The sequence below is a fragment of the Vigna unguiculata genome, chromosome 4 (genome assembly GCF_037176805.1).
Source record: "Vigna unguiculata cultivar grain cowpea cultivar isolate G323 ecotype 2 chromosome 4, ASM3717680v1, whole genome shotgun sequence".
Taxonomy (NCBI): domain Eukaryota; kingdom Viridiplantae; phylum Streptophyta; class Magnoliopsida; order Fabales; family Fabaceae; genus Vigna; species Vigna unguiculata.
In genome coordinates this window covers 34,222,708-34,248,431 of record NC_140795.1, presented here as the reverse complement: position 1 = coordinate 34,248,431, position 25,724 = coordinate 34,222,708, and the positions used below count along the sequence as shown (strand labels likewise).

At 34.9% G+C, this 25,724-nt stretch overlaps 1 protein-coding gene and 1 pseudogene across 1 annotated transcript; both read right to left on the bottom strand.

Annotated features, from left to right (window-relative positions):
• Positions 1-1,188: 1,188 nt before the first annotated feature.
• On the bottom strand, positions 1,189-3,151 carry LOC146887065 (uncharacterized; annotated as a pseudogene).
• A 510-nt stretch (positions 3,152-3,661) lies between these two features.
• LOC114181172 (aquaporin SIP1-1-like) lies at positions 3,662-8,910 on the bottom strand. The gene is made up of 3 exons (XM_028067532.2): positions 8,384-8,910; positions 7,279-7,551; positions 3,662-4,037 (listed from the first exon to the last, which is right to left on the bottom strand). The coding sequence occupies exons 1-3, from the start codon at positions 8,696-8,698 to the stop codon at positions 3,882-3,884; spliced, it is 744 nt and encodes a 247-aa protein (XP_027923333.1). The 5' UTR covers positions 8,699-8,910; the 3' UTR covers positions 3,662-3,881.
• Between the last annotated feature and the right edge of the window lie 16,814 nt (positions 8,911-25,724).

Sequence of the window (25,724 nt, the reverse complement as noted above, 5' to 3'; positions counted from 1 at the left end):
GGCCACAACCAGCACATTCACACCGGCACACTCGCCAACCCGAGCCACAACTCAAGGTTCCTCGTGTTCATCCGCTATCCCGAGCCACAACTCAAGGGAAGTCATTCCGGGCCACAACCCATAGAATGCCACGTGCTTAACCCCTATCCCGAGCCACAACTCAAGGATACGTTCCGAGCCACAACCCATGGAACACCAGCAAGCCCACCAAGAAGATATTTTAAAAGCCCTGCAGAACACCTCTCACAAGTTTCATCTCATCTTATAAACACAACGGGTACATCTTCTTTAAACATACCTCTTCACCCTTGCTTGCTTAAATTAAGAGCCTTTGTTTAACCACTCCAACCCACCTCTCTTAAGCTAGGCCCCCAACCTGTGCAAGCCTCCAGCACCACTGCAGCCTACGTATTCTCGCTTAAGCGAGCTCATGCTCTCTTGGGCGAGACCCTCGTTCTCCTAGAAGAGAAATGCCTCGTCTAGGCGACGAGTCCCACAAAAAACACAAACCTTCCCTCGCAATCTCGCTTAGGCGAGAGGGTCTCGCTTGGGCGAGATGTACTCCCGCTCAAAACAACAATCAACCTCGACTGCGCGAGTTGTTCAATCAAAACACACAATTGCATACGATTTCTGACTCGCCTGAGCGAGAATTGTAGGTTTTGACGCTGATTCACGCACACACACCCTCCCAAATTTCGTCCTCCCTCTAAAGCTCTCAGAAAACAGCCTTCCAAAACCCTGGGAATATGATTAAATTAACTAAAGTTTAAGCCAAAAAGAGTTAAATTTGACTCACCAAGGTTTGAACCCATGACCTTTCCCATGCCAAATCAAAGCTAAACCACCAGACCAACTTATGTTTCTTGCTAACACACACAGTTCAAGCATTATCTCATACAAAAATGTGGCCGAACATACCATTAAAACAATAATAACAAAAATACACACAATTGGGATGCATAAGACTCGAACCCAAGTCCTCTCACATAAACCAAGTACTTTCAACCACTTGAGCTAGTACTTTTCCACATTATACATTACAAAATTTAATGTTATAAATGCACAACCTACCCGCATTTATTAATTAATTAATTATTTAATTAATTAAATTTCGCGGATCTTACAACAATGATGTAGGAAGACCTTCTCCCTGTTGGTCTTTGTTGAATCAGAGAAAAAAAGGTGTTATTTTCCGAGTCTGGGGGCAGATTTGGATGGTCCAAGTAATACAAGCCATTCCATTCTGTAGCATGTCCAATCATCCTCCCCGAGTACTTGTTTTGTAGAATACAAGCATTGTCATAAAAGATAACATTACATGAGAGATCGTGTATGAGCTTTTTTATGGAAATCAAACTAACAGACAATTTAGGAATATAAAGGATAAGGGTTATGAATAGGCTTATTTGGACTTCTCCTTGACCTGTTGCAGTCATCAGTGAGCCATCAGCTGTGGATATTTTCTTGTTGCTAGGGCAAGGGGTGTAAGAAGGGAAATGTTTAGGTTGGGGTGTCATGTGGTTGGTAGCCCCAAAATCTAGTATCCAATATAGGTTATAGTTTTTATTTGAGGCATTAAGTCCAAAAGAAGGAAACTTTCAAACGTACCTGAATGTGCTAGAGAACAACTACCTGGAGACTTATCCAACTTGTTGAGGAATGATCTCATCTGCTCTACTTCATCCTTGTTAAGGTGAATCACTCCTCTTTTGTTGTCTTCATTTGTTGCAGCCCTATGTGTGCTTGTCCTCCCTTTCTAGTGTTGTCTCCTTTTTTCCCCCACTCCTTGTCACGATTTTGGGATCCCCAATCTCTACTAGGTGGCTTTCCATGCAGCTTCCAACATTTATCATGAGTGTGGCGAGGCTTGTTACAAAAGGTACATCGTACTCCTTCACTTTTCTTCTCCATATTGGTTATTCCCCCTTTTTTTTGGTCGGCCATCATGACTGATCCGGAAGCTACCATGGCTCAATTTTTCATGGTTGGGGTTTCTAACATTATTCCCCTTCTGCTTTCTTCACTTCTGACCATAACTACTATCTCATTAATTCCTGAAATTTTTTCTTTTCCAAGGATTTAGACTCTCACTTGATCAAAATCATAATTAAGCTCCACTAGGAAATCATAGGCTCGATCTTGCTCAATATACTCTTTGAGCATTGCTGAATCATCTGGGCACTTTGCTTTTATGACCCTGTAATGGTCTAATTCCATCCATAGTGATTTGAGTTGATTGGCATACTCTATAACAGTCTTGTTTCCCTATTTGGCAGCGATAGTCTTCAGCTTCACATCATATATTTGAGCAGCATCTTTAGCTTTGGAGTATGTCTGTTCCATGGCATTCCAGATCTCCTTTGGCAGCTTATAATTGTGAGATATGGTTCTCTATTTTTCTATATAAGAGACCCTTTGTAAAGCTTGAGATACACAAAAAATAAAAATACTTCATAATGTAGCTGTGGACGTAGGCATACACATTATACGCCAAACCACGTTAAATTCTTCGTGTCATTTATTTTTTTCTCCTTTATTCTTTACTTTATTGCCATTTTTCCTAACACTCACATATGCTTTTAATGCCAAAACATAAAAAATAAATCCACCCCACCAAGGTCATATGCTATGCTACCCAAGATTTGGTCCACCTCCAATTCTTTTGAGCTCAATGAAAGGCCGAGCTCATGACTTGCTTTTTCCAGCTCGGTCTTCTCTCTCTTCCATTTCTCACCCTTCCTTTCCCATTCTTTATTTTTCTTCTATTCCTCCCCTCTCAACCTCTCCAACTCGACAATTTGGCCTGTCATTTGCGCTTTGGAGATCGCATGCCCTTTCCGGTGATGCACTATTGTCGTACAACGGGCCATCATTATCTTAACTGATTTGAAGCACCCGTCAGGACTCCAAAGGAACAACAACTAGGTTGGCCTCAATTTATTTCTTTTTCTAAGGATTCTTTAGAAGAACAAGTGAACCTCAGCTTTAACCCGAATATTCTTGTAGTCAAAGCCTTTTCCCACTCTCTGAATCAAATAAACAAAATAGTTAGTTTACAATCACCATCCATACAATAAAGTTTGCTAGAAAAAAAAAAAAAACTTACCCGAAAGCAAGGCCTTAGAGTCCTCGACAAGGGGGAACACATAGGAGCTCTTTACTACTCAGATATCGTGGAAGTCTACTTAGAATTGTCATATCAGTCTTCTCCTTGTCATATCATTTTTCTTAGAGGTAAACTCGAAACCATAAGAGGCAACCTTTCCCCAATAGCCAGAAGTACTTAGGCATCGAAGAGTCTTCTTAGTTGAATCTTCTCTCGTAGCACAGTTGAAGCTTGCCCAGTAGCAACAACTCGACACTCAAGTGTTTCAACTTTACGACGGGATGATGTTAGATCTAACAATAATTTGAAACTTTGAGGCTACATTGTTTTTCTCCTCATATATGGATAATAATCTCTATTTTTATTTCAGCACGAGAAATACTTGAGAGACTTGAAGTAAACTTTATCCATTACCTCCGAATTTTAGACACCCTTTAGTTTTGTAAAACCCAATAAATAAATAGTAAGTAAACAAAAACACAATATCAATTACTTCGGTGACGAATAGTTTTGTTTCCCTCGTACTTTAAGCTGGACAGATTATTTTTACAATTATAATGCCAAACATGTTTACAATTCATATTATTCATGAAACAAATGTTCTACTAACGGCTGAAAGCTAGAGTCCCAAACATCTTCAAAATAAACGAGAATGAATAAGACATTACAAAACAAGATGAATATAAAAGGGCCTACGTCAAAAAATGAATAAGAAGATAAAAAACAGAAAAGAAGTTTTCAATGCTAGAAATGGAGCTTAATGTACAGCTCTTCAGGCTTTCTTCTGTTTTTCCGCTGGTGGTGGTGGGGGAAAGACAATACGGAACAGCCATGCAGCTAGTATTGATCCAATGAATGGGCAGATCCAGTATACATAGAAGTGGTCCCATTTGTCGTGCCATTTCTCAACGTATGCCCAGCCAAATGCCTGAAAACAACACCAATCAGAATTCTTATGCATATTCTATGAATAGAACATGAAGGATCCGGCATTAACATCATGTGTTACTGACCCAAAGAAAAAATGGTAACAAAGCTTCGGGGTTTACAAAATCAACTTGAAAGGATGGAATGGCAAGAAAATGCTTCTAAAATTAGCTGCTTTCTTTTGTTTCAAATTTGTTAACGGTAAACACAACTGAACCATTCGCCTAAATGTTTCATATATAATGTGTGTGTGTGTGTTTGTGTGTTTAGTTACTAGTATTTTGTTTAATATAGATGCCAACAAACACCATCTTATCCAAGAGAGTGAAACAACAGTGATGTTTGTTTGAACCAAGCATTCTCTTAAATAAAGCAGCCTACCATGAAACTTGTTCTCTGAACATCGATAGGGGATTGATCACTTCTATTACAGAAAGGTCAAAAACAAATCTTAGCAAACTTTGGCAGCTTAACTATTCCAGCTGCATTTTCGACAGTGACCATATCGATTACAGTGAGTCAAATGATTGGAAGTTTTGGAGTTGCAAGCAATTAGATGTTTACTGAGCAACTAATCACAACCAAATGAAAATGAAGGGGATTAAGAATTCCTGATATCCCAGTGTCCCGGGAAGGAAAAAACAAAAAAGAAAAGAAGGTTGACACCGTATACTTGATATGTTAGCATTGACAGTACATCAATTTATGATTATTTAGGTGCCGGAATGGCTCATATATTACAAACCCATAGAGTACCATATCCATCTTTGTCAATAAAAGAGGACAAAGTGAATCAGAAATTGTCATAGGTACCAAACTTCAATGAATGAAAAAGTACATCAGAGCAAAACTAGAACGGAGGAATTCCCATAGAGACAAACGAGCTGGTGTATTAAGGTCAGATAAATATACAAGAAAACAAAATGAAAAAATGGAACTAAAGTCAGTAAACTATTCAAATCTCATGAAAGCATCTCGTGTTTTCACTGCAGGAAATTATTTGACTCCACCTTGCATTATATCGTGTAATAAGTGGCAAATTAAGGGTGTAAAGTGTAGTATGATTTAATAACTTAACTACTGCATCTAATCTAAATAACTTATATCAATGTCAATGGATAACAAAACAGCTAACACAAATCACTTCATTTATCATACAAAAGGGCCACTAATCGTATGGAAGAGTTGATATTAAATTCTGTTTTCTTTTTTCAAGAGTTTCACTCCATCTTTTATTTAGGACCTAGATCTCTACTTCAAAACACACAGGAGTATTTTATTACCCGTGTCAGCTACTCCCAGGTATCTTTTATCATATGTGATTTCCTTGAGAATAATATGATCTGAAAATTCCGTTCTTTCCCCTTTTTTAACATCCCTAAGAGATACCTGATTAAGGTTATCTACCCTTAACTTAATTATGCCCCGAATCTCCACACCTTAAACTGATAGGCAAGGAAAAGATGATTTAGGCAAACTGTCAAAGGAAGCTATTTGATATAAATTTAGTTAGTTTTCTGTATAATTGCCGAAAAGAGGCTTCCACATTCCATGAAATCAGACACTTGCATGAATACCCTATGTCACCCCTTCCACAGTTCTTGCAACATTAAAAATATGGAACAGACTATGAAGCCTTCCATACATGGCAGTTTTTGGGCGAATAATATTCAAACTATAGTTATGCATTTGAAACAAGATGCAGCTTGACGTACAAGGCAATTAGATCAAATCAAAATTACAGCATAAGAGGAATAAAAGAGGCGATGATACTTAGGTTAAATTTTAAATTTTATTGATGAATAAAGCCACCTGAAATAACTTATACAAGTATTCCATTTATTTAGTGTTGGAGATCGGTGCATATCAATCAGAATCTAATGGAGATCAACACATCAATCAGAATCATCCAATTCTGATCTGTACAGCCCATAATAGGACATGATGTAAATAAGACCAGTTTTATTTCCTTATTTAGGTACGTACAGCGTTTATAGGGAGAACTCTTTCCTGATTTTCAGGAATAGATTAGTATACACATTTATGCCCTGGTATTCTATGTATACCTCTTTTGTATTTTTCCCAAATCAGAAAATATACTTCTTATTTTCCACATTTACTAAGTCTGAACATAAAGATCAGAAGATGGCCTTCCATCGTTCAAGAATCAAAGCCAACTTCAGTAAAAAATGATAATTGTTAAGATGTCCAACAACATGAAAAATGCATTACAAAGATATCAAAAATCCTAAAAGTAATTGCCACATAAATCATATCTAATGGGTATAAAAATCTTAGTGGAAAAATCCTAATCTGATGCTATTAATATTTAAGTATAGAAACAAAAAGAGAAGGAACAATAAACTATGCACACACACAATCTTCCAGCATGAGTGCACACATCATACTACATAATAGCAGTATACCATAACATAAGGTAACATTTAAGTTCTACAATTCCCAATTTTTCTGAAAAGTATAACTATACAAAATTCAAACTTGAGGTGCATATCAGAAAGTACTGAAAAAGGTATTAAAGAAATAAGAGAAATCAGGAATTCTTCAAGGTTTAGATGAGAGAGTATACTAAAACTTGTGCACACAACACCTATAATTAAGACAAGCAAATCAGTGATAATAAATGGCGCACACAACAAAGTAATTGTTGACATTATACGATTTTAGGTGTAGGTAGGAAGAGAGACAACAAGAAACACTAAGAGATATTAATTGAGATACACTACACGTGTTGACTTGCTCATGAAATCTGGAGTAGTGATAAAACTTACTAAACTATAGGCTTGTTACAAACAAAGTAACACAACTAAAGATTAATGGAAGGAGGAGTGGGAAACAGTAGCTGAAAAATTGTCTGAAACATAATGATTGATAGTAAGATAGAGAAAGAGGTGATCAAAATGAAGAAAAAGGAATGAAGAAGGCAAACTCACATGAAGGTATTATACAATGGAGGGAAGCTAAAAGCACTAGAAGAGGTAATAAGGTTGAAAGAAAGAAAGACAATTAATTTGAGGGGAAAATTGTACAATTAAAGTAGAACTCTGAATTTAAGGGAGTTTGGCCATGGAATAGCGACAGGATAGGTCAGAGAGGATTTACATGTATCACTTCAATAATAGCATATTAGCATGTTCAGTTTGGGTATAGAGGAAAACAAAGAGATGAAGCATTATTAAATACAAATTTGTAATCCATTGAGGTACGTAGTAGTAATCACTCACAAAGGCAGGGTTCATAGCTGGTCCAGTGTAACTAGCACCAACAGTGATCAAAACCACAGTTGAGATTGCCAGCAACAAAGTCTTTGCGGTGCCACTGCGAGGACCCTTGATCATGATGAGGAGAACAGCAAATGTGATCACAAATGTCAGCACCCCTTCTGCTAGAGCTCCAGTATGCAAGCTAACCCTTAAAGAAGGCCCTGCAATGAAGTGCCTATATTCCTCTGGCATATACTCCATAACAACCAGAACACCACCCACTGAACCCAGTACCTGTGTAACACCACCACAAACACTTACTAAATTACCTCAATTTAAAAATGCTATCATAAAATTATTTTGGCACAACAAGAAGCATATCATAACACAGGTTTTAAGATTTGGGTCTCCAACCACAATTGTGACCTTGTAACTGCAATTATGATCGCATCAGTCATACTTGTCAGCACCAAGTTTTTAAGAAAAGTCTGCAACAGGGCCATTAAAGTTTTTGAGGCCAGTCCCCCTATTGTAACTGCCTCCACCAGATTTGTCCATAACTCCCTACAATACTAAAGAACGTGACAATAACAGAACCTCAGTATGAACTGTAACTGCAATTTAAAACCTGGTCTGATCTGCAGTATCTCACCAATATTATATTGATTACAAACGTCACATTAACTCCAGAAATGTGACAATTACTACAATTTAAAACCTTCAACATAACTAGCAAACCTTGACGTGGAAGGTCTCCAAAATCACAACACATGCACCATTATGGCAACATTTGCCAAATCAAAACTAGTACCTATGTGTACTGTATATAAGTTTTGCTCCTTCTTAGAACCTCCAAGGATAAAACCAGTCAACAATGACCATAATTTAAGAAGCAAATTACAGTGACATTTTTTTCTCCAATTACACTTGCCCTCTAGCTTTTTCAAAACCTAATGTAAACAATTCCTTTGCTTTAAAACCATTATTAAATTGTCAGCATCTTTACATTACCCAGCAACATTTTAAGTTTTAAACACCCCTTATAAAAAGAGAATAATTTAAGAAAATTTCAGGCAACGCTATCGTGATTTACTCTAATTTAAAATCTTGAATGTGACTATCGAACCTGAGCAGGGAACCGGAGAGCCATTGAGAAAAGGGTGTCATCGCCAACACCGGCGGCGTAGAGTGAAGCATTACCGGTGGGGTTGAAGCTGGCACCGCCCAAGGCATTGGCAATGGAGGTGAAGATGGTAACGAGGATAAAGATGAGCGAAGTGATGACAATAACGTCAGCGTAATGAAAACCGTTGTAGGACACATTGTGAAGATCAAGCGCTTTTGTTATGACATCGGTGGCCAACCCCAACATGGAGGAAAAGACGACCCACAAGAAAGTCAACACCAAATCTCCAATGGCTGCTTTTACTGCACTAACCATCTTTTCTGGCTATTTTCTTCTCCTCTGGATCCTAAGCTTTTCACCTTTTGGATCGGCAACAGTGTTGCAACAAAGTTCCTTTTCTTCGCTGTTTTGGGCTTTTCCCTTTTACTTGCTTTTGATGAGAAAACGAAGAGAAAAACGAAGCTATGATTGTGTTACGGATCGAGATAATGTGAGCGATAAAAGTGTCTCGATACGCTCAAATATTATTATGTTTATCAGTCCCACACCGGAAAACAACATGTAAAACAGAAAACAAGAGCCGTTGTAATTCAACTTGAGCTGTCAATGATGGGGAATATTACAATATATATATATATATATATATATATATATATATATATATATATATATATATATATATATATATATATCAGTGATCAGTATTATTCTCTTATATCATAATTATAATAATTTGAAATTATTTATATATCTTTGTTATAAACTAAAATCAATATAATATATATTCTTTGAAATATATTAAAATATAAACTATTTGATCATTTTATTACTATTATTCAATTTTAATAAAACGTAAGATGAATAAATAAATTATAATTTATCAATATTGATAAAATTTTAATTAGCTTTAATTCATAAAAAATAATATAAGTAGTTTAATTTAACTTTATAAATTATAATTTATCAATGCTGATAAAATTTTAATTTAATTTTAATTCATAAAAAATAATATAAGTGATTAATTCATAAATAAATATTTAGATCATTTTTGTATTAGATATAATTTATCAATGGAGTGTAATCTTTATGATTAATTTTGTGTGGCTCTTCATTTTTGTATTTTTGTATTTTAATAATTTATGTGATGGCAAATGATGAATTTTGAGATGTTTTCTAACATTAGCTTGATAAAATTTATTTTTTATACAAAATTATTAAAAAAAGTAATATATAGAAAATTTATTATTGTTGGATAAAATTTTAACTATCTAGACCAAAATTTTCATTTTAACTAAAGTTGTATAATCACAATATGATTGAAATTGTGAAGAATGGGTTGATTAAAGTGGGGTTGCGTGGGAGGATTTTACACATCTTTGGATGAAGTCCTTGAGAAGATGACTTGTTGGAGGCCCATTACGAGTTATAACTTGTAATGGGAAATTAAACACGTGGCCATTCTAGGTTGAAGCCTGATGACATGGGAATTCTAGTGTGAGCGTGCTAGTTATGGCTAGTACGAATATTTCATTTGATTGCTTTTCATGGTCGTAGTCGGTGAAGCTGGTAGTCTCTTGATGAATATTAATTGTGGTCCGTATTAGGGACCTCCACTTGGTGTTAATGATTGTAGTTTGTAACTAGATAATTTCCGCATGAGATCTAAAGGTGGTGGCCAATAGATGGAGGGACCATGAGTTGGAGCTTATGGCAGCAAGAGTCATCTTAAGGATAACATTAAAAGGATGTAAAGTCAGAAGGTGTAAGGTGGTGGTTGTGGTTGCTTGGGTTTGAGGATTGTAATTCTCAAAAGGGGTTTGAGTTATTCTTAAATGCTTTAGATGATGACTTAGGGGTGGAGACTTGTTGAGGACATTCCTTGAGTTGTGGCTCGGAATGGAGGATAAACACATGGCAATCTCGGGTTGTGACCTGGTGATGTTGGTAACCCGTGTGAGTGTGCGAGTTGTGACTCGTATGGATGGTCTCCACTTGATTGGGCAATCATAGGTTGTGGCCAGTGGTGTTGCTAATCTTGTGTCGGGAGTACCAATTGTGGTTCGTATTAGGAACTCCACCTAGCGTTACGGATGGTGGTTCGTAACAAGATAGTCATGAATGTATCTACGAGTTGTGGCTTGTAGATAATGGAACCACGAGTTGTGGCTTGTGGCAACAAAAGACATCTTAAGGTCATCATCTAAGGATGTAGAATGTGTAGGAACATGGTTGTAGCCATGACTTCTAGAATTGGAGAATTTAGGTTCTTTGATGAGAGTGACTTCACTTTATTATGTTATTATTTGTTTATTCTATTAGCTCATCCTATTTGCTTGTGTTTGGCGATGATTGTGTAATTCATTACACGGGAGTAGATGATGTTGCAGGTGGAGTTGGTGAGGTAGAGTGCCGGAGAGGGGCAGCATGGGAGTTTTATTTTATGGTTTATATCTACAATTTTTTGTAAACATTATTTAATATCTGTTTTTGAATATGTAAATATTGAGTTATATTATGATTTTTGGTTTTAGCGTTTTTAATAAAGTTGAAACTTTCCCATGCTTTAGAAAAGGGTATTGATAATAAATGCAAGTTTGTAATTAATTATATGTTATTTTATTTAAATTAGTAATATCCGACTAGGATGCTACATCATGACTATCATAAAGTATAAGGTTCATAAATTTTGGTTCATCAAGTCCACTTCAAAGATCTGGAAAGTGAATCCAAGCTTGACACATCCATGGTGAAAAAGGACAAGAAATCACTATTAGAGAAGACTCGCAATGTGGTTGTTCTTAGCCTAGGTGATAAGATGTTGAGGCACGTCTCAAAGGAGAAGACTACTATAAGACTTTGGACTAAGCTTGAGAGCTTACATGATGAAGTCGTTGGTTAATCATTTGTATCTTAATGAATTGTTCTACTCTTATAAGATGAGTAGTGAAAATGTAATTAATGAACAATTTGATGAATTCAACAACTTGATCCTTGATCTAGTGAACATTGATGTGAAAATTGTCTATGAGTATCAAACATTGTTGTTGTTGTGTTCATTGCATAAGACGTATGATCACTTTAAGGAAACCTTGTTGTGTGGAAGAAAGACTCTCTCCCTTAAGGAGATTCAAGCTACTACTCTAAGCCTGAAGGAGCTAAATGAGAAGTTTGAAGTTGAGGTGTTTGGTGCTACAAATGGCCTTTTAGTAAGGGGTAGACAATCTACAAGTGATAATAGTGGGGCCAAAGTCGAGGTTAAAGAATGGTTAAAATATGTTGTTTATCAAATGTTACCATTGCAAAAAAAGTGACACACCAGAAGGTTATGCTTAGAAAGGTGGAAGAATGCTACGAACCATGACAGATCGTCTAACTCTAACAAACGGATTGATTGATTGTTTGTGTATGGTAAAGCAACTTTAGTGAAAGACGATTATGAATCATTAAAGGTCCTTATGGTGTTAAGTAGAGTTGATGGTTGTGAGTGGATAATGAACTCAAGATATTCATTCCAAATGACACCTAATCATTTGTGATTCCAAGAGTTTTCAAAACTTGAAGGACTTTAAATTTTCTTTGGTGACAATAAGTGTTGTAAGGTAACTATAGTTGAAACCATCATGTCTTGTTTAAAAGATGGAACTAAGAGAGTTCTTAAAGAAGTTAGGTTTGTACCTAGCTCGAAGCGAAACCTTATGTCCCTTGTGAACTAGAGAATAAAGAATATGTGTTTAAAGGTGAAAGGAGAGTGTTGAAGGTATTGAGGGGATCCATGTTAGTGATTAAGGGTGTGAGAAAGAATTGCCTTTATTTTGTGTTAATCTTGAAGAAAAGCTTCAAAACCCCAAGTAAGATGAAGATGTTTGAAGATGTTGATGTTGAAGTTTTGAGTCTTAGAATATCGCTTTCTTTGTTGATGTTTGAGTCCTTCTCACCAGGTATTCACTAAGACTTTTTAATTCAACACATACCTAATTCTAGAAAGAGAAAATCCTTTATGAAAGTTAAAATCAAGCTTAAAAAGATTTATTAATTGTTTTTCAAACTCTCAGTAAAATTTTTTTTAACATATTAATAACAAACTAAAATCTACTTGAGCAGATTAAAAATTATTTTATAAAATCAACTAATTCACACTTAATTTTTTTTCAAACATAGAAAACATATAACAGATTATGCATGAAACATAGAATTGAATTTTCTATCATCATATTGGGAAGCTTTTTTAACTGATATGAGTCTAATCCAAATGAAGTTTACAACTATATTTGTAACGTGTGCACTACACTACCCATTTTGACAAACATGTACTGCTCTACACTATCAATTTTGACAAATATAAAGTATTCTAACTAACTTGTTTTTTATTTGTTTCTTGTGAAACCAAGTAACACAAATTAAGTTAAAAGCTAATATACATCAAGTTTTAAGTTACCTTTTCTTGTAAATCATCGCAACATTGCTTCCCTCTCTTTGGCTTCACAAATATTTACTCATTATATCTCAAAGCCTAACTGCAATTTTAACAAACCTATGAAAAGAAAAGAGTTTAACAAAGCACAACACAAAAGGCAGGCTAGGAAGCTAAACAAATATCTAGCCAACAATGGATGTTACTATTAAAGAAGATACATACATGTATAATAATCATGGTCAACAAAGGTTACCACTTTTAAACAACATGGAGGTTCTAGTCTGTTAGCAACTGACATTGTTCTTTCTTTCCAACTCTTGTCTCCAATAATCACAAATCATGACTACTATAGTTGGTGGCTATTTGTGGTGCTCTTGTTTCTTGGAATGCTTTATCGATAGCTTCAAAGACGATAAATAGAATATTTACTAATAGCTTTAGAGATGATGAAGGTAATATTCTGTTGGCACAAGCAAGCTTGAAGTAAAGAATTGATAAAGCCATGTGCATGAAGATCTTAAGTGTTTGATGAAGATTGATGAAGATCCTCTTGAAGATTAAGTTTTTAGTGTGTTAAATCTGTATATAACATGTTAAATGGAATGTGTTAGTGTTATACATTGTTGATAGGCTATGACATAGGTTAGGTGTCTTGTGTGCCTTAGTGTGTCTCTTTTAATCTATTAAAATGGGTTTTAACAGGTTAAAAGACTTGTTGTATATAGTTTCTGGTTATGAATGCATTCAGTCAGTTGAATTATTTTTCAATTGACTGATTTCACTTAAGTCAGGTGAAATCAGCTGACTGTATAGAAAATTCAATCGACTATTTTCACTTAAACCAGACTATATAAATTGTGTTTTCGCGAGCAAAGGTGCGTATCTAAGTTTTTCTGAACAAAATCGTGTCATTACTCTCTAGGAAGCGTTCTCTCTCTACAATACAGAGCTGGAACTCATGTTTTAAAGATCTTGGATGATCTTGGAGGCATTTTGGCTTGTGAGTAGCTTGAAGAACACATGTATGGTTGGCTAGGGACAGCCACCACCATGTTTGGACGTTTTTGTGCCTCTAGATGGTTTGCCTGATATGATTTTAGGTCTGCAGTGTGATTCTTGTAGGTTGAGGTTCTAGATTTTTTTGAGTCAAAAATCTTGTGTGCTTTGTGTTCAAAAGTGTAATCTTGGTGTTTGATTTGTAAATTTTTTTAATATAGTGGAAACCAAGCTTAGGTTATCCTGGAAAACTGGATGTAGCTTTGTGAATGAGTGAACCAGTATAAAAACAGTTGTGCATTCTTCTTTCCCTCATCTCACTCTCTTTGAAACTCTTTAAAATCTTAAGAAAAATAAACAATTTGATCTTTGGTGTGATTCAATGCGTTATTGTGTAACTTGAGGCTTTATACTTGTTATAAATACTGATCGGAACATGTCTTGTATGTAAAAGATTGTTGTTTGAGTTGAATTCGCGAATTCTGCATTCTGCATAATTCTCCAGTATTTTAGCCGACTGATTTGTCTTTTTAATTGACTGTTTCATAGCATCAAGAACAATTTAGTCTGCTGTTTTATATTTTAATCGATTGAAAGTGTACTGGTCTGCTGCATTTACATCCAAACTTTTCAGTCCATTAGATTCAATTAAAAAAGAGTTTAAGCTTTCGAAAAAGTTTTATAAAGCCAATTCAACTCCCCCCCCCCTTCTTGGCTAAACTCACCATTTCAAAACTAACAATTTCTTGCAATGCTTTATAGTTAGCACACACAAAATATGGTCTTCTTATCTAAAACTAATTCAAAAACACTATATGATCTTCAAAAACCATAATTAGCAAAAACATAAATTAAAACCATTCACTCTTGTACACAACTTTAGTTTTTGGGTTGAGTGAAAAAAGGTTGTCTCTTGTAAAAATATGAAAAGGATAATGTAACCACAGAGAAATAGTTCGAAAGTTGGAAAAATGCAACAAACAATATAAACCATGATAATTTTCACCATGGTACCAACTACTTGAAGAAAAAAAGAAATGATCATCAAAAGACTCCAAAACATATCACCTTTGTTCAATGAATTCCCAACACTAGTTCCACTACAATCAGTGGTAGAGCTCTTTAGGAGCTGGCGTAGGCCACCGCCCCCCCCCCCCCCCCCCCCCCTCCTTCCCCCCTCCCAAATTTTTTTCAATTTTTTTTTTATTTTTCAATTTTTTTAAGTTATATGTTTAATTTTTTTTAAACTATATATATTATTAAATTTTTTAAATTTTGTCTATCTTTTTAAGTTAGGTAATAATATATTAAAATATAATAAAATTAAGTTAAGTATTTGTTTTTATTTTTTTTAAAGTATAATATTTAATGTTAATAAATAGTAAAATATAAAATCAAATATAATAAAGAAAAAAAATTATTAATATAATTTTCATTTTCTCTCTTATGAGTTTTTCATATATTATACTCATCTCTCACTTTTACCAAATTGTTTTTTGTTATTGAAGAAAAAAAAAAGGCTAAACAGAAACTCATTATTTTTATCCTCATTTTTTAATATCTTCTTCCATTTTTAAAGAAAAAAGAAGGTAACTTTCTCTTGTCTCACTTGGTAATGAAATACCTGTTTAATATTTAGCACTATTTTTTTTATCTTATGACATTTTGTATTTTGTTTAATTTTATGAATATAGAAGAGTAAGTAATGTATTATGTGATTTTTTTATAGACAATTTTTAAGTGTGCTTGATTATCATAATTTTTTGTAGTAGTTATGTCTCTTAATGTTTGATTAGATTATGATGAAAAAAATTTAGTATTAACTTTGTTTTTTAAATAGGTATATTGATGAAAAACAAAAGAATAAATTCATTTTTTAAAATTGCTAAAAGAAAAGTGAAGATCAAAACAGGACAATATCGTTACTCATCGCATAACAATGAAATGAAATGCTTGTGATGACTTTTGAATCGATATATGCACATTAGTAAAAGGAAAAATGAATATTTTGTAGATAATATGGTTATTTATATTGGAAAAATAATAGCTGAAAAAATGTAGTTATGATTGAATCATTTGATAAGTTCTAAAATATGAAAAAAATGATGGATAATTTTTAGATATGTGTAATTTCTTTTATAGTTATAGTTATACTAAATTATATATTCATTTTATTAAATTAGTAACAGTAATATTAAATATATAAATTTTAAGTATATTATTTTGGCTCCCCCAAAAATTTTGGTCAAGATCCGCCACTGACTACAATAGTAAACAAAAGTATGAGTAAGAAGCCATAAAAACTAAAAATAAATTTTCTATAGTTTTTTACCAGCAAACTCTTAAAGAAAAGCCTAATAGTTTAATACCATTAAGTCAATTTGCTTGAGAACTAATAATAATTGAATTGGTTTAGAAGAGAACTTTGCCAACATTATATACTGAATTTCAATATTATCTCATATAATTATTTAATTCACTAGTTCAAATTTGTTTCAGCTTCCAATTTGATGCTTCTGGTATGTTAGCACCAATATGGCATTACTAATGAAAATATTTTCAGTTCATTTTGATTCATATCTAAAGTTTGTAGATAATTTTGAAATTTATATTTTCCATTTTCCATTTAGATACAATGAGAAGGATTATTTTAGAATATTTGAGTTAAGATTGTTTTTGCTAGAAAAGATCATGCTGATGTAATAGTAATAGGAATAAAGAATAACCATCAGAGTGAAATTAACTGATGATTCTTTTACTTGAGACAAAACTGGAATGGATGCTCTAGATGGAATTAGAATTGCTAATCTAAGAAAGAGCACAAAAAATAACCAAATTTAGAATCTGGATTACTTTATACTATGAATATCACTACTATCACAAAACAAAGTTGATAACTCTTGCGAAAAAGAGAGTTGAAAATGTGATTCAGAAGATGACAAAGGTTACAAAGTTACCTCTTGCAACAATTCCAATGGCAACAACATGAGCCTCTAATGGACCAATAACAACAAATGGAGCTTTTAGTGCATCTAAAATTTCATCAGTCACAATTCTCGCATGATGTCAAATATATAAAATGCCAAAGTGCATTATTACATATCTTAAATAAACAATGCACAACATTAAACATTCAATGTTTGTTTTTGGTCATGTTTCCATAACAATTCCATCTGCAAAAAGTTATTGAATTATAAACTAAACATGCAATAAGAAATTTAAATTTTGAAATAAAAACTTTGGTAAGTATGTTTTTATTTGTTAAACAAAAAGAATATTACACATGTATATAATATCCGTATAGTATTTTTGATACGAAATAACACCATACACTACAACAAAATGTGAGTATAAATTATTGCAAAATGGATGGTAATATGACATACTCATTTGATTAGAATAAGAAAAATTGAAAGGGTGAAAGAACCTCAAAACAAGGATATACATGTCTCTTCAAGTTGAATGTTATAAACAAAACAAACATGAAATTAAATAAAAATGAAACATGAATGAAGAAAACACATACTCATAGGCTTTGAAAAAAAAAACTTTTCTAGTAAATGGATCCATTCGAATAGCAAATAAAGAAGGAAGATTTGTTTGCAAAGGACACAAAAAGTCCTTAATCTTATTGAGAGAGATAGTTTGATACATAGAAATAGGCTCATATAGAGGCTTATAGCCTTTAGGGAGCCTTGGAAGCCCCAATCTCAACCTTGCCCACAAAATAGTACTTGACTGCCTTTAAAATCTGCTCTTGAAATTGTTGATTTAAGATTTGCCTTCAAACATCAATCCTCGACAACCAACATCCATACCCAGGATGAGAGTGATACCATCCTACCCACAACATTCTCCAACCTCCCAACAGGAAAAGAAAAAAAAACAGTTTAAAATAATATATTCTAGAAAAAGAAGATTGGATAAATCAAAATAGAAAAGCATGACAAAGATGAAAACCTAAATAGCCTCAGAATAACGGTGGATGAGTTCCAAGATTAAAGAGTGAAGATTCAAATTTCAAATTTTTTAGTTCAACAATGGCACTTAACCCTATTTTGCGATGAAATGGAAAAGTATAGATGATCATACTGCTGAATTGAGCCTTATTGCGAAAGAAAAAAGAAAAAAATTAGAAAGAGATAAAAGAGAGTAAAAGGTGAGTTGAAAGGGGAAGAAGTGAACCATGAGTCCATTAACACAATAAATAGAGAAGAAGAAATAGTGGGCCAACTTTTAGCAAGCCACATTCTTACATTTGAAGAGGTCAACTTTTTTCCTTTTTAGCTAATTCTTAAAAGCTTTCATTTTTCAAAATTTTGTGTTGCTTTGTATGTTTCCTCATTATGTATCTTTTATATATTATGTTTTCATTAAATACATTCCAATATCTACCTTTCTCTTTTCTCTTCCTTTACATTCAAACTTATATAACTACTTGATTAAATTTGTGTCCAATAACAAGATTCTAGGAACTTATGTGTGTCTTCAACTTTGATTTGAATCTTGAAATCCTAATAATGTTGTTCATCTTTCTCTTATAATTAATTGTTCTGAAGTTCCTAAATTCATACACATGGTAGAAATCTAAACAAGGTCAACCAAGGTGATTTAAGTTATTTTAATCAATTAAATCATTAAGTCTTGATTCTTATGAATTAATTTTTCAGAAAAAAAACATCAAATTAATGGGCTAGGTTTGTTTCAAACCTTGTTCTTATGATGTATACCTATTGATTAGAACCTTAAACTCTTTTTGTCGTGATTTATTGGTTGAACTTTGATTCTAAATCATGTTTTATTTATCCTACTTGTCTTTATTCATAATTGAAACCATATTCAATTATAGTCTTGCAAACCCAAATCACTTTTTCGCAAGCTTTGTAGACCTACACAAATCAACCTTGTGATCATCATTGACACTTCATTAAACCACTTTAGTTACTCTATGTTTAAGAACCACAATAGACAAGTTTTTTTTCACTTCAATCTTTATTTGCTAATGATGAAGGTTCCTTGGTGCCTAAATCAATGAACAAATAGTTTATTTGAATGTTTAAGGTTATTGGGCTCTTGAAGTAGGTGTTGTAGGAGAAGTGGTAATGGTTCCAACTCAGATAAAGAACTATGAAAAGGTAGAGGAAGAAGGTAAAATTAATCTAAATGTTATGAATTAATGGTCGTCCATTGATTTTATACAGTTACTCATATGATTGATATGATTGATACTGATATGATTCATTACTCTTTATATAAATATTTGTATTAACTATTTGATTTGTATCCTTTTTGGGTTACATGTTGTATCTATAAATAGGACTCTTCCTATCAGTAATAAGACACACAAAAAAGTTGTTCTCATTCTCTCATTCTCTATTCTTCCTTCTATTCTTCTCTTTGTTATTAGTTTTATTTCATAACACGTTATCAACACAATGCTTCAACCCACTAAGGCCTAGTGGAAGCTTTTGATCTTTAAGGACAATGTTCTGCGTGTCTTAATCCAGGCTCTTTCTAATACTTTCTTCATTTACAATTTTATCTTATATTCTTACTCTTGTGATAAAAATTATTTCACTTTATTAATTATCTTCTCAGTCTTATTATTATTATTAATTTATTATTATGATGATTATTTTTATGTACTAATTTAAACATGTCAAACCTTTCAACTTTTGAATTTGTGACCCTTGTTATTAGAAGGAAGAATTCCTTATATTGGACTTTAAATGTTAAAATACATTTTGGATGCAATGGGTCTTAGTGATACCATTAAAAAAAGAGAAATAAAGCATTTGGGCAACTAATTTGCTCGTGTGACAACAATATTGTGAAAAGAAATTCCACAAGTATTATGAATTTATTCCATGCCTTTGTATGGTTGAACAAAACAATGAAGCTTTTGATGAAAAATCATAAGATCCGCCCAACTGGTTCTTCTCCATTCTCAAAAGTGAATGCAATAATAAATATTATGAATTTATTTCATGCCTTTTTATGGTTGAACAAAGCAATTAAGCTTTTGATGAAAAATAGTAGATCCTCCCAACTAGTTTTGCTCAATTCCTAGAAGTGAATGTAGTAATATTTTTATTCACATTTTCATGGTCATAGTTGTGGCCTTGGTTGTGGTTGTAGTTGTAAGACCCATGAAATTTAATTAATAAAATAAATAAATAATTAATAAATGTGGGTAGTGGGAGCCTTTATGGCATTTAAAGCTGGTTGTTGTGACGTGAAATACTACTAGCTTAAATGGTTAAGAGTACATAATTATGTTATAGGACTTGGGTTCAAGTCCTATGTATGCCCAATTATGTGCTATTTAATTTATAATTATTTTAATAATGTGCTGGATCATGATGAGTGATAATATAATTATAGAATTATGTGAATTATCACGAAACATGAATTGGAACTCCCAAGAATCTCCATTTTTAGCAAAGGAATTCAGGTTAGGGAAGCTTTATGCGCTAATTTTATTTTAAGTTTGATTGGCATGCTAAAGAGAGTAACCTTACGCGTTAATTCCATGTTTAAATCTGAATGGCATGCTAAATAGAGTAACTTTACGCGTTAAGTTTATTTTAAGTCTGAAATGCTAAATAGAGTAACTTTACGCATTAATTTTGTTTTAAGTTTGATTGGCATGCTAAATAGAGTAACTCTACACGTGAATTTGATTTTAAGTCTGAAATGCTACATAGAGTAACTTTATGCGTTAATTTTACGATTAAGTCTGATTGGCATGCTAAATTTAGTATGCTTATGCCTGAGATTTTATTCCATTAAGTTAGTATTTTTGGAAATTTCCAGAAACTGTCTGGTCGGTGATGAACTGCCGCCAGACAACTCTTTCTTTTTTAGGTCATTTAGGGTTCCTATAGAGGAACCACCTGCCAAATATAGTGTAAAATAGCATGTTTGACCAACGTTGACCCGCCCTTGCCTAGAGTTGACTGGTTGACCAGTCTTCACTCTTTGATAGCCCATTGAGAGGCTGCCACGTGCCAGCGTAGTATCTCTCTCTCCATTAGGGTTTGACTATTGTGAGTGGTGCGCGAAGGTTATTGTGGTTGTCGTGGTGGCGGCGGCAAAGCCAGAGGGCTGGGTCCGCGGCTGTTGCAGAAAAATGGTGAGGGATTCACGTGCTAGAGCTGCAGCGACGTTGCGGTGGTGGTTGCAGGTTGCGAGTGGTGTCTCCATGGTGGTTTTTCGGCAGTAATGTTTCGAAGTAGACGGTTGAGCGTAGAGGAAGCCTTGAAAGTCTGTCATTGGTGTTGCTACGGAGGACGAGGTGGTGGCACGACGGAAGTGGCATGTTGTAGCCGTGTTGCGTGGGTGCCACAAGTTATGCGAGCGGTGCTGCAATGGCGAACATGATGAATCAGAGAAGACGAGGCGCGGATGAGTGCAGGGGTTCCGGTGAGCTTGAAGAGGTGCGAAGATGGTGCAACCGTGGAGTTTTCTGGAAACATGATGATGGAGGAAGAAGGAGGCACGAAGTAGACGAAATGGAATTCCAATTGGGTTGTTGTAGATGACAAAAATCATGGCGCGACAGAGCAAGTGCGAGTTGCGATGGTGGTCGGAGGCTAGAGTGTTGGCGAGGCCGTGTGAGAAGGAGAGAGGGTGATAAGGTGTCATTTAATGATTGGGTATTTTAGTGAGGGGAGGATGGATGATGTGGCAAGTTTTAAGTGGTTATTTTAGTGAGTGAAGGATTGAGGACGTGGCAAACTTTAATTGGTTATTTAACTGAGTGGAAGATTGGCACGTGGCGTAATCTAGTTGAGTAGAGTATAAGTGATATAAGGGGTGCAAATTAGTAAAAAGAAGGGGTGCAGAATAGAGTTAGAAAGTCCAATTGCAGAAGGGGGTGTAAACATGAAAACTGGAGGTGCATTTAGCTCCCGAAATATCTCTTTTCAGAAATAGATAGCCAATTTCAGGAAGGGGTGTAATCATGAAAAGTGGAGGTGCATTTAGCTCTAGAAAAATCCTTTTCAGAAATGGATAGCCCAGTTGCAGAAGGGGTGGTGTAAACATGAAAATTGATGGTGCATTTGGCTCCTGAATTATTCCTCTCCAAAATTCTGATTTTTGGACTTATTTTATGACTTGAAATATTCACAATTTACACTCTTAAGGACCTAAATTAAATTACAGTTGCATTATTAAACTCAAGAATATCCAATAATATATTATGCAACTAAATACAATTCTTAAGAGCAAAAATGATATTAAATCCCCAAAATTTAAACACTTAATGAGAGCAAAGGTTCAACCCATGATACCCTCCTGGCGGTGTGGAAGCGGGTAGCGCCTGGAGGTATGTGTCCCCCGCCAAGCAATTTTACTACAGCAATATTTATGTTCTTACTCTTGATGTGCATGATCTACAAAGCTTTAGTGATGCCTTAAAGGTCAATTTGTTGGTGTTCCTTGAGTTGTGGCTCAGTCCCTTGAGTTGACCTCAGGATAGGGGTTAAGCATGTGGCATTCCTCGAGTGTGACTCAGAATGGCATCCCTCAAGTTGAGCTCGGGATGGCGGATGAACACGAGGAACCCTTGAGTTAAGCTTGGGTTGGCGAGTGTTACCGGTATGAGTGTGCTGGTTGTGGCTAGTACGGATGGGTCTAGATGGATTGCCCTCGTCAGTGATTAGCTGATGAGTTTGGTAGTCTTGGGACGTTACGAACTATGTTCGTATTTGGGAACTCCACCTGGAGTTACGGTGTGAGATCCGTAGCATGGTTTCTCGCACGTGCGCTATCGGTTGTGGCCGATAGGTATGGCAGCAAGACATCTTGAGGTAGTCACTAGAAGACGTAGAACACGATTAACATGGTTATTGCCAGGTGGTATGAAATCAAAGGATGGAATTCCTTTGGTGTGATTGTGTGATATATATATATATATATATATATATATATATATATATATATATATATATATATATATATATATATATATAAATGTGTTATAAAAATATATGGTTATTTTGTTAGCTCACCCTATCTGGTTGTGTGTGGCGATGATCGTATAAGCGGTATACGTGAGAAGATGATGTTGCAAGTGTGATTGGTGAGGCGTAGAGCCGGAGCGGGGCTAATCTTGGGAGATTTTTATTAGAGCTTTTATGTAGTTTTATGATTTCAAATAAATTGTAATTATAGATATTACTGGACTTTTGGATAATTACGATCTTACTTATACTTATGGATTTTGGTTTATTATTGAAAGTAATAAAAGTTCTAAATTTCCTGTGTTTTTGGGAAATGAAGTTTTATTATCTAACATTAAATTATTATTTCTTTATTTTATTAATTAAATTCATAATATTTGGCTGGGATGTTACATTTGGTATCAAACCAATGGTTTTCAAAAGATTTTTGGGCCTTGGGGAGGTAGCTTGACGCGTTTCGGTTGTAACTCTTGTGTTGTGGTTAAGTTCCAATGCTTAACTCTTTATGTCTAAGTTTAGTAACAATGTCCTTGCCAGGTTTTGTTGAGGAGACAAAGAATGTTGCTTGTGAGGCTTAGGAAAAAGTGACACTCTTACCGGGTTTTAGTGAACAAATAAGGGTGGGGCTCTTGTCGGGTTTTGTTGAACAGACAAGAGTTGTGTTTGTGTGGCTCAAGGAAAACAACACTCTTACCAGGTTTTGGTGAGCAGGTAAGGGGTGGGCTCTTGCTGGGTTTTGGTGAGCAGGCAAGGGTTGTTGTTTCTGAGTCTCAAGGTAGGCAACACTCTTACCGGGTTTTGGTGAGCAGGTAAGGGTGATACTCTTACTGGGTTTTGATGAGCAGGCAAGAGTTGTTGCTTACGGGTTAGAGTAGAAGCAGCGCTCTTATCGGGTTTTGGTGAGCAAGTAAGAGTGGTACTCTTGCTAGGTTTTGATGAGCAGGCAAGAGTTGTTGCTTACGGGTTTGAGTAGAAGAACCGCTCTTACCAGGTTTTGGTGAGTAGGTAAGAGCACTACTCTTGCTAGGTTTTGGTGAGTAGGCAAGGGTAGTTGCTTATAAGACCTAAGGAAAGTAATGCTATTACTGGGTTTTGGTGAGCAGGTAAGGGGTATTACTTGTCTTTCCCGATGCATTGGTGCGCAAGGGGAGAGGTTCTTTCCAAGAAGCGTTGGTGCGCAGGAAAGAAACTTTTGAACTGGAAGTATTAAGAACAAAAAATGTCATGGTAGAGTGGTGAGGGTGCACACTCATGACTATATCTAAGATAGTTTCCTTTCTTAATTCTAAAGGTTTTGGAAAAAGAGAGAAAGGTGATAGGTTAAGTTTGTCTCCTATACCTTTCTTGTTATGTTTGCATTTTTTTGTGATATGTGTGTGTTATCTATAGTGGTTGACTATAGAATCAAGGTCAAACTTGATTTGTTTGTTTTGCAAGAGTTGGGTAGGACCTTTGAGAAAATCTCTTTATCGAAGATGTGAGTACACATAAGGATATCTCGGTAGGCAAGGAAAGCTAAGTTGGTTTGATGATGCCTAAGAGCGATGTTAGAACCCAGAAGCAACACGTTAGGCAAAGGGATCTTCAAGAATGAGTTTTTGGGACTAATACCACAGGTTTTGCGAGAGGAATTGAATTCAAAGGTTAGAATAAAGAGAGGTGTTCAAACGTCTACTAGCATAGGTCTAAAGTCAGAGGTAGCGGTGTAGACTCAGTGAAATTTTCAGAATAACAAGTAATAGATCTTGCAAGGGAGGTAGTGATATGTTAAAACCACCCCAGGGTATGTCTGGGTAAGGAGGAGTGCAGAGTTGAACAAGACAAAATGAACAGAAGAAGAAAGAGAAGTGAGTGAAATAAGATCTGGAAGACCTAATGATAAGCAATCAATGTAAACACCAGAAGGATTACAAGACTTAGTGGATCGCTAAGGAGAAATCAGGCAGTTAAACTATACAAGTGAAGTATTGACCAAGGCAGGAGTGGTACCGTACGGGGCATTGGATGGTAAGAGAGGCAGAATGCAATGGTATGGGTAACAGGATTGGGAGTCAATGATATTGGACTGTGTTGCTACAGTCGACAAAATTGAAGTCTATTTTAATCAAGGATTGGATGCGTGCGTCACAGAACAAACAAAAGCTATATGCAGGTAAGAGGAGAAGGACATTGGAGTGTGAGGCTGGAGAGCATGGGATTCTTAGCAATACTCCAACTATTGGCATTGTAAGAGCGATTAAAATCAGGAAGCTAACTCTGAAAGTCATTGGACGATACCAGATCATGAGGAGGATAGGTCCAGTAGCATACGAGATTCTTTGTCACAATATCAGACAAACTTATTAAATTGTTTTCATGTGTGACCACCGTTGAAGAAGTACGTTGCAAGTTTGATGCACGTGTTAGGAAGGAGTTTAGGTGCGAGAACCCTGACGTTGGGAATAAGACCAGTGAAAATCTTGGATTCTCAAGTCAAGTAGCTCAGAGGGAAGGAGATGCGAACTGTGAAAGTTCTCTGGGAGGAGGCGACCCAAGAGATGACATGGATGGTGGAAGACCTCATGAAGAAGTCTTATCCTCACCTATTTTTTGGTAAGCCCTATTTTCGTGTATTTTCGAGGACGAAAATTTTTAAGGTGGGGGGAATGTAAGACCCGTGAAATTTAATTAATTAAATAAATAATGAATAAAAAATGTGGTAGTGGGAGCCTTTATGGCATTTAATGCTGGTTATTATGATGTGGAATAGTACTAGCTTAAATGGTTGAAAGTACTTAATTATCTAATAGGACTTGGGTTCAAGTCCTATCTATACCAATTATGTGCTATTTAAATTATAATTGTTTTAATAATGTGCTGGATCATGATGAGTGATAACATAATTAAAGAATTATGTGAATTATCACGAATCATGAATTGGTTAAATGGTTGTGCATTGATTTGATAATGACATGGTTATGGG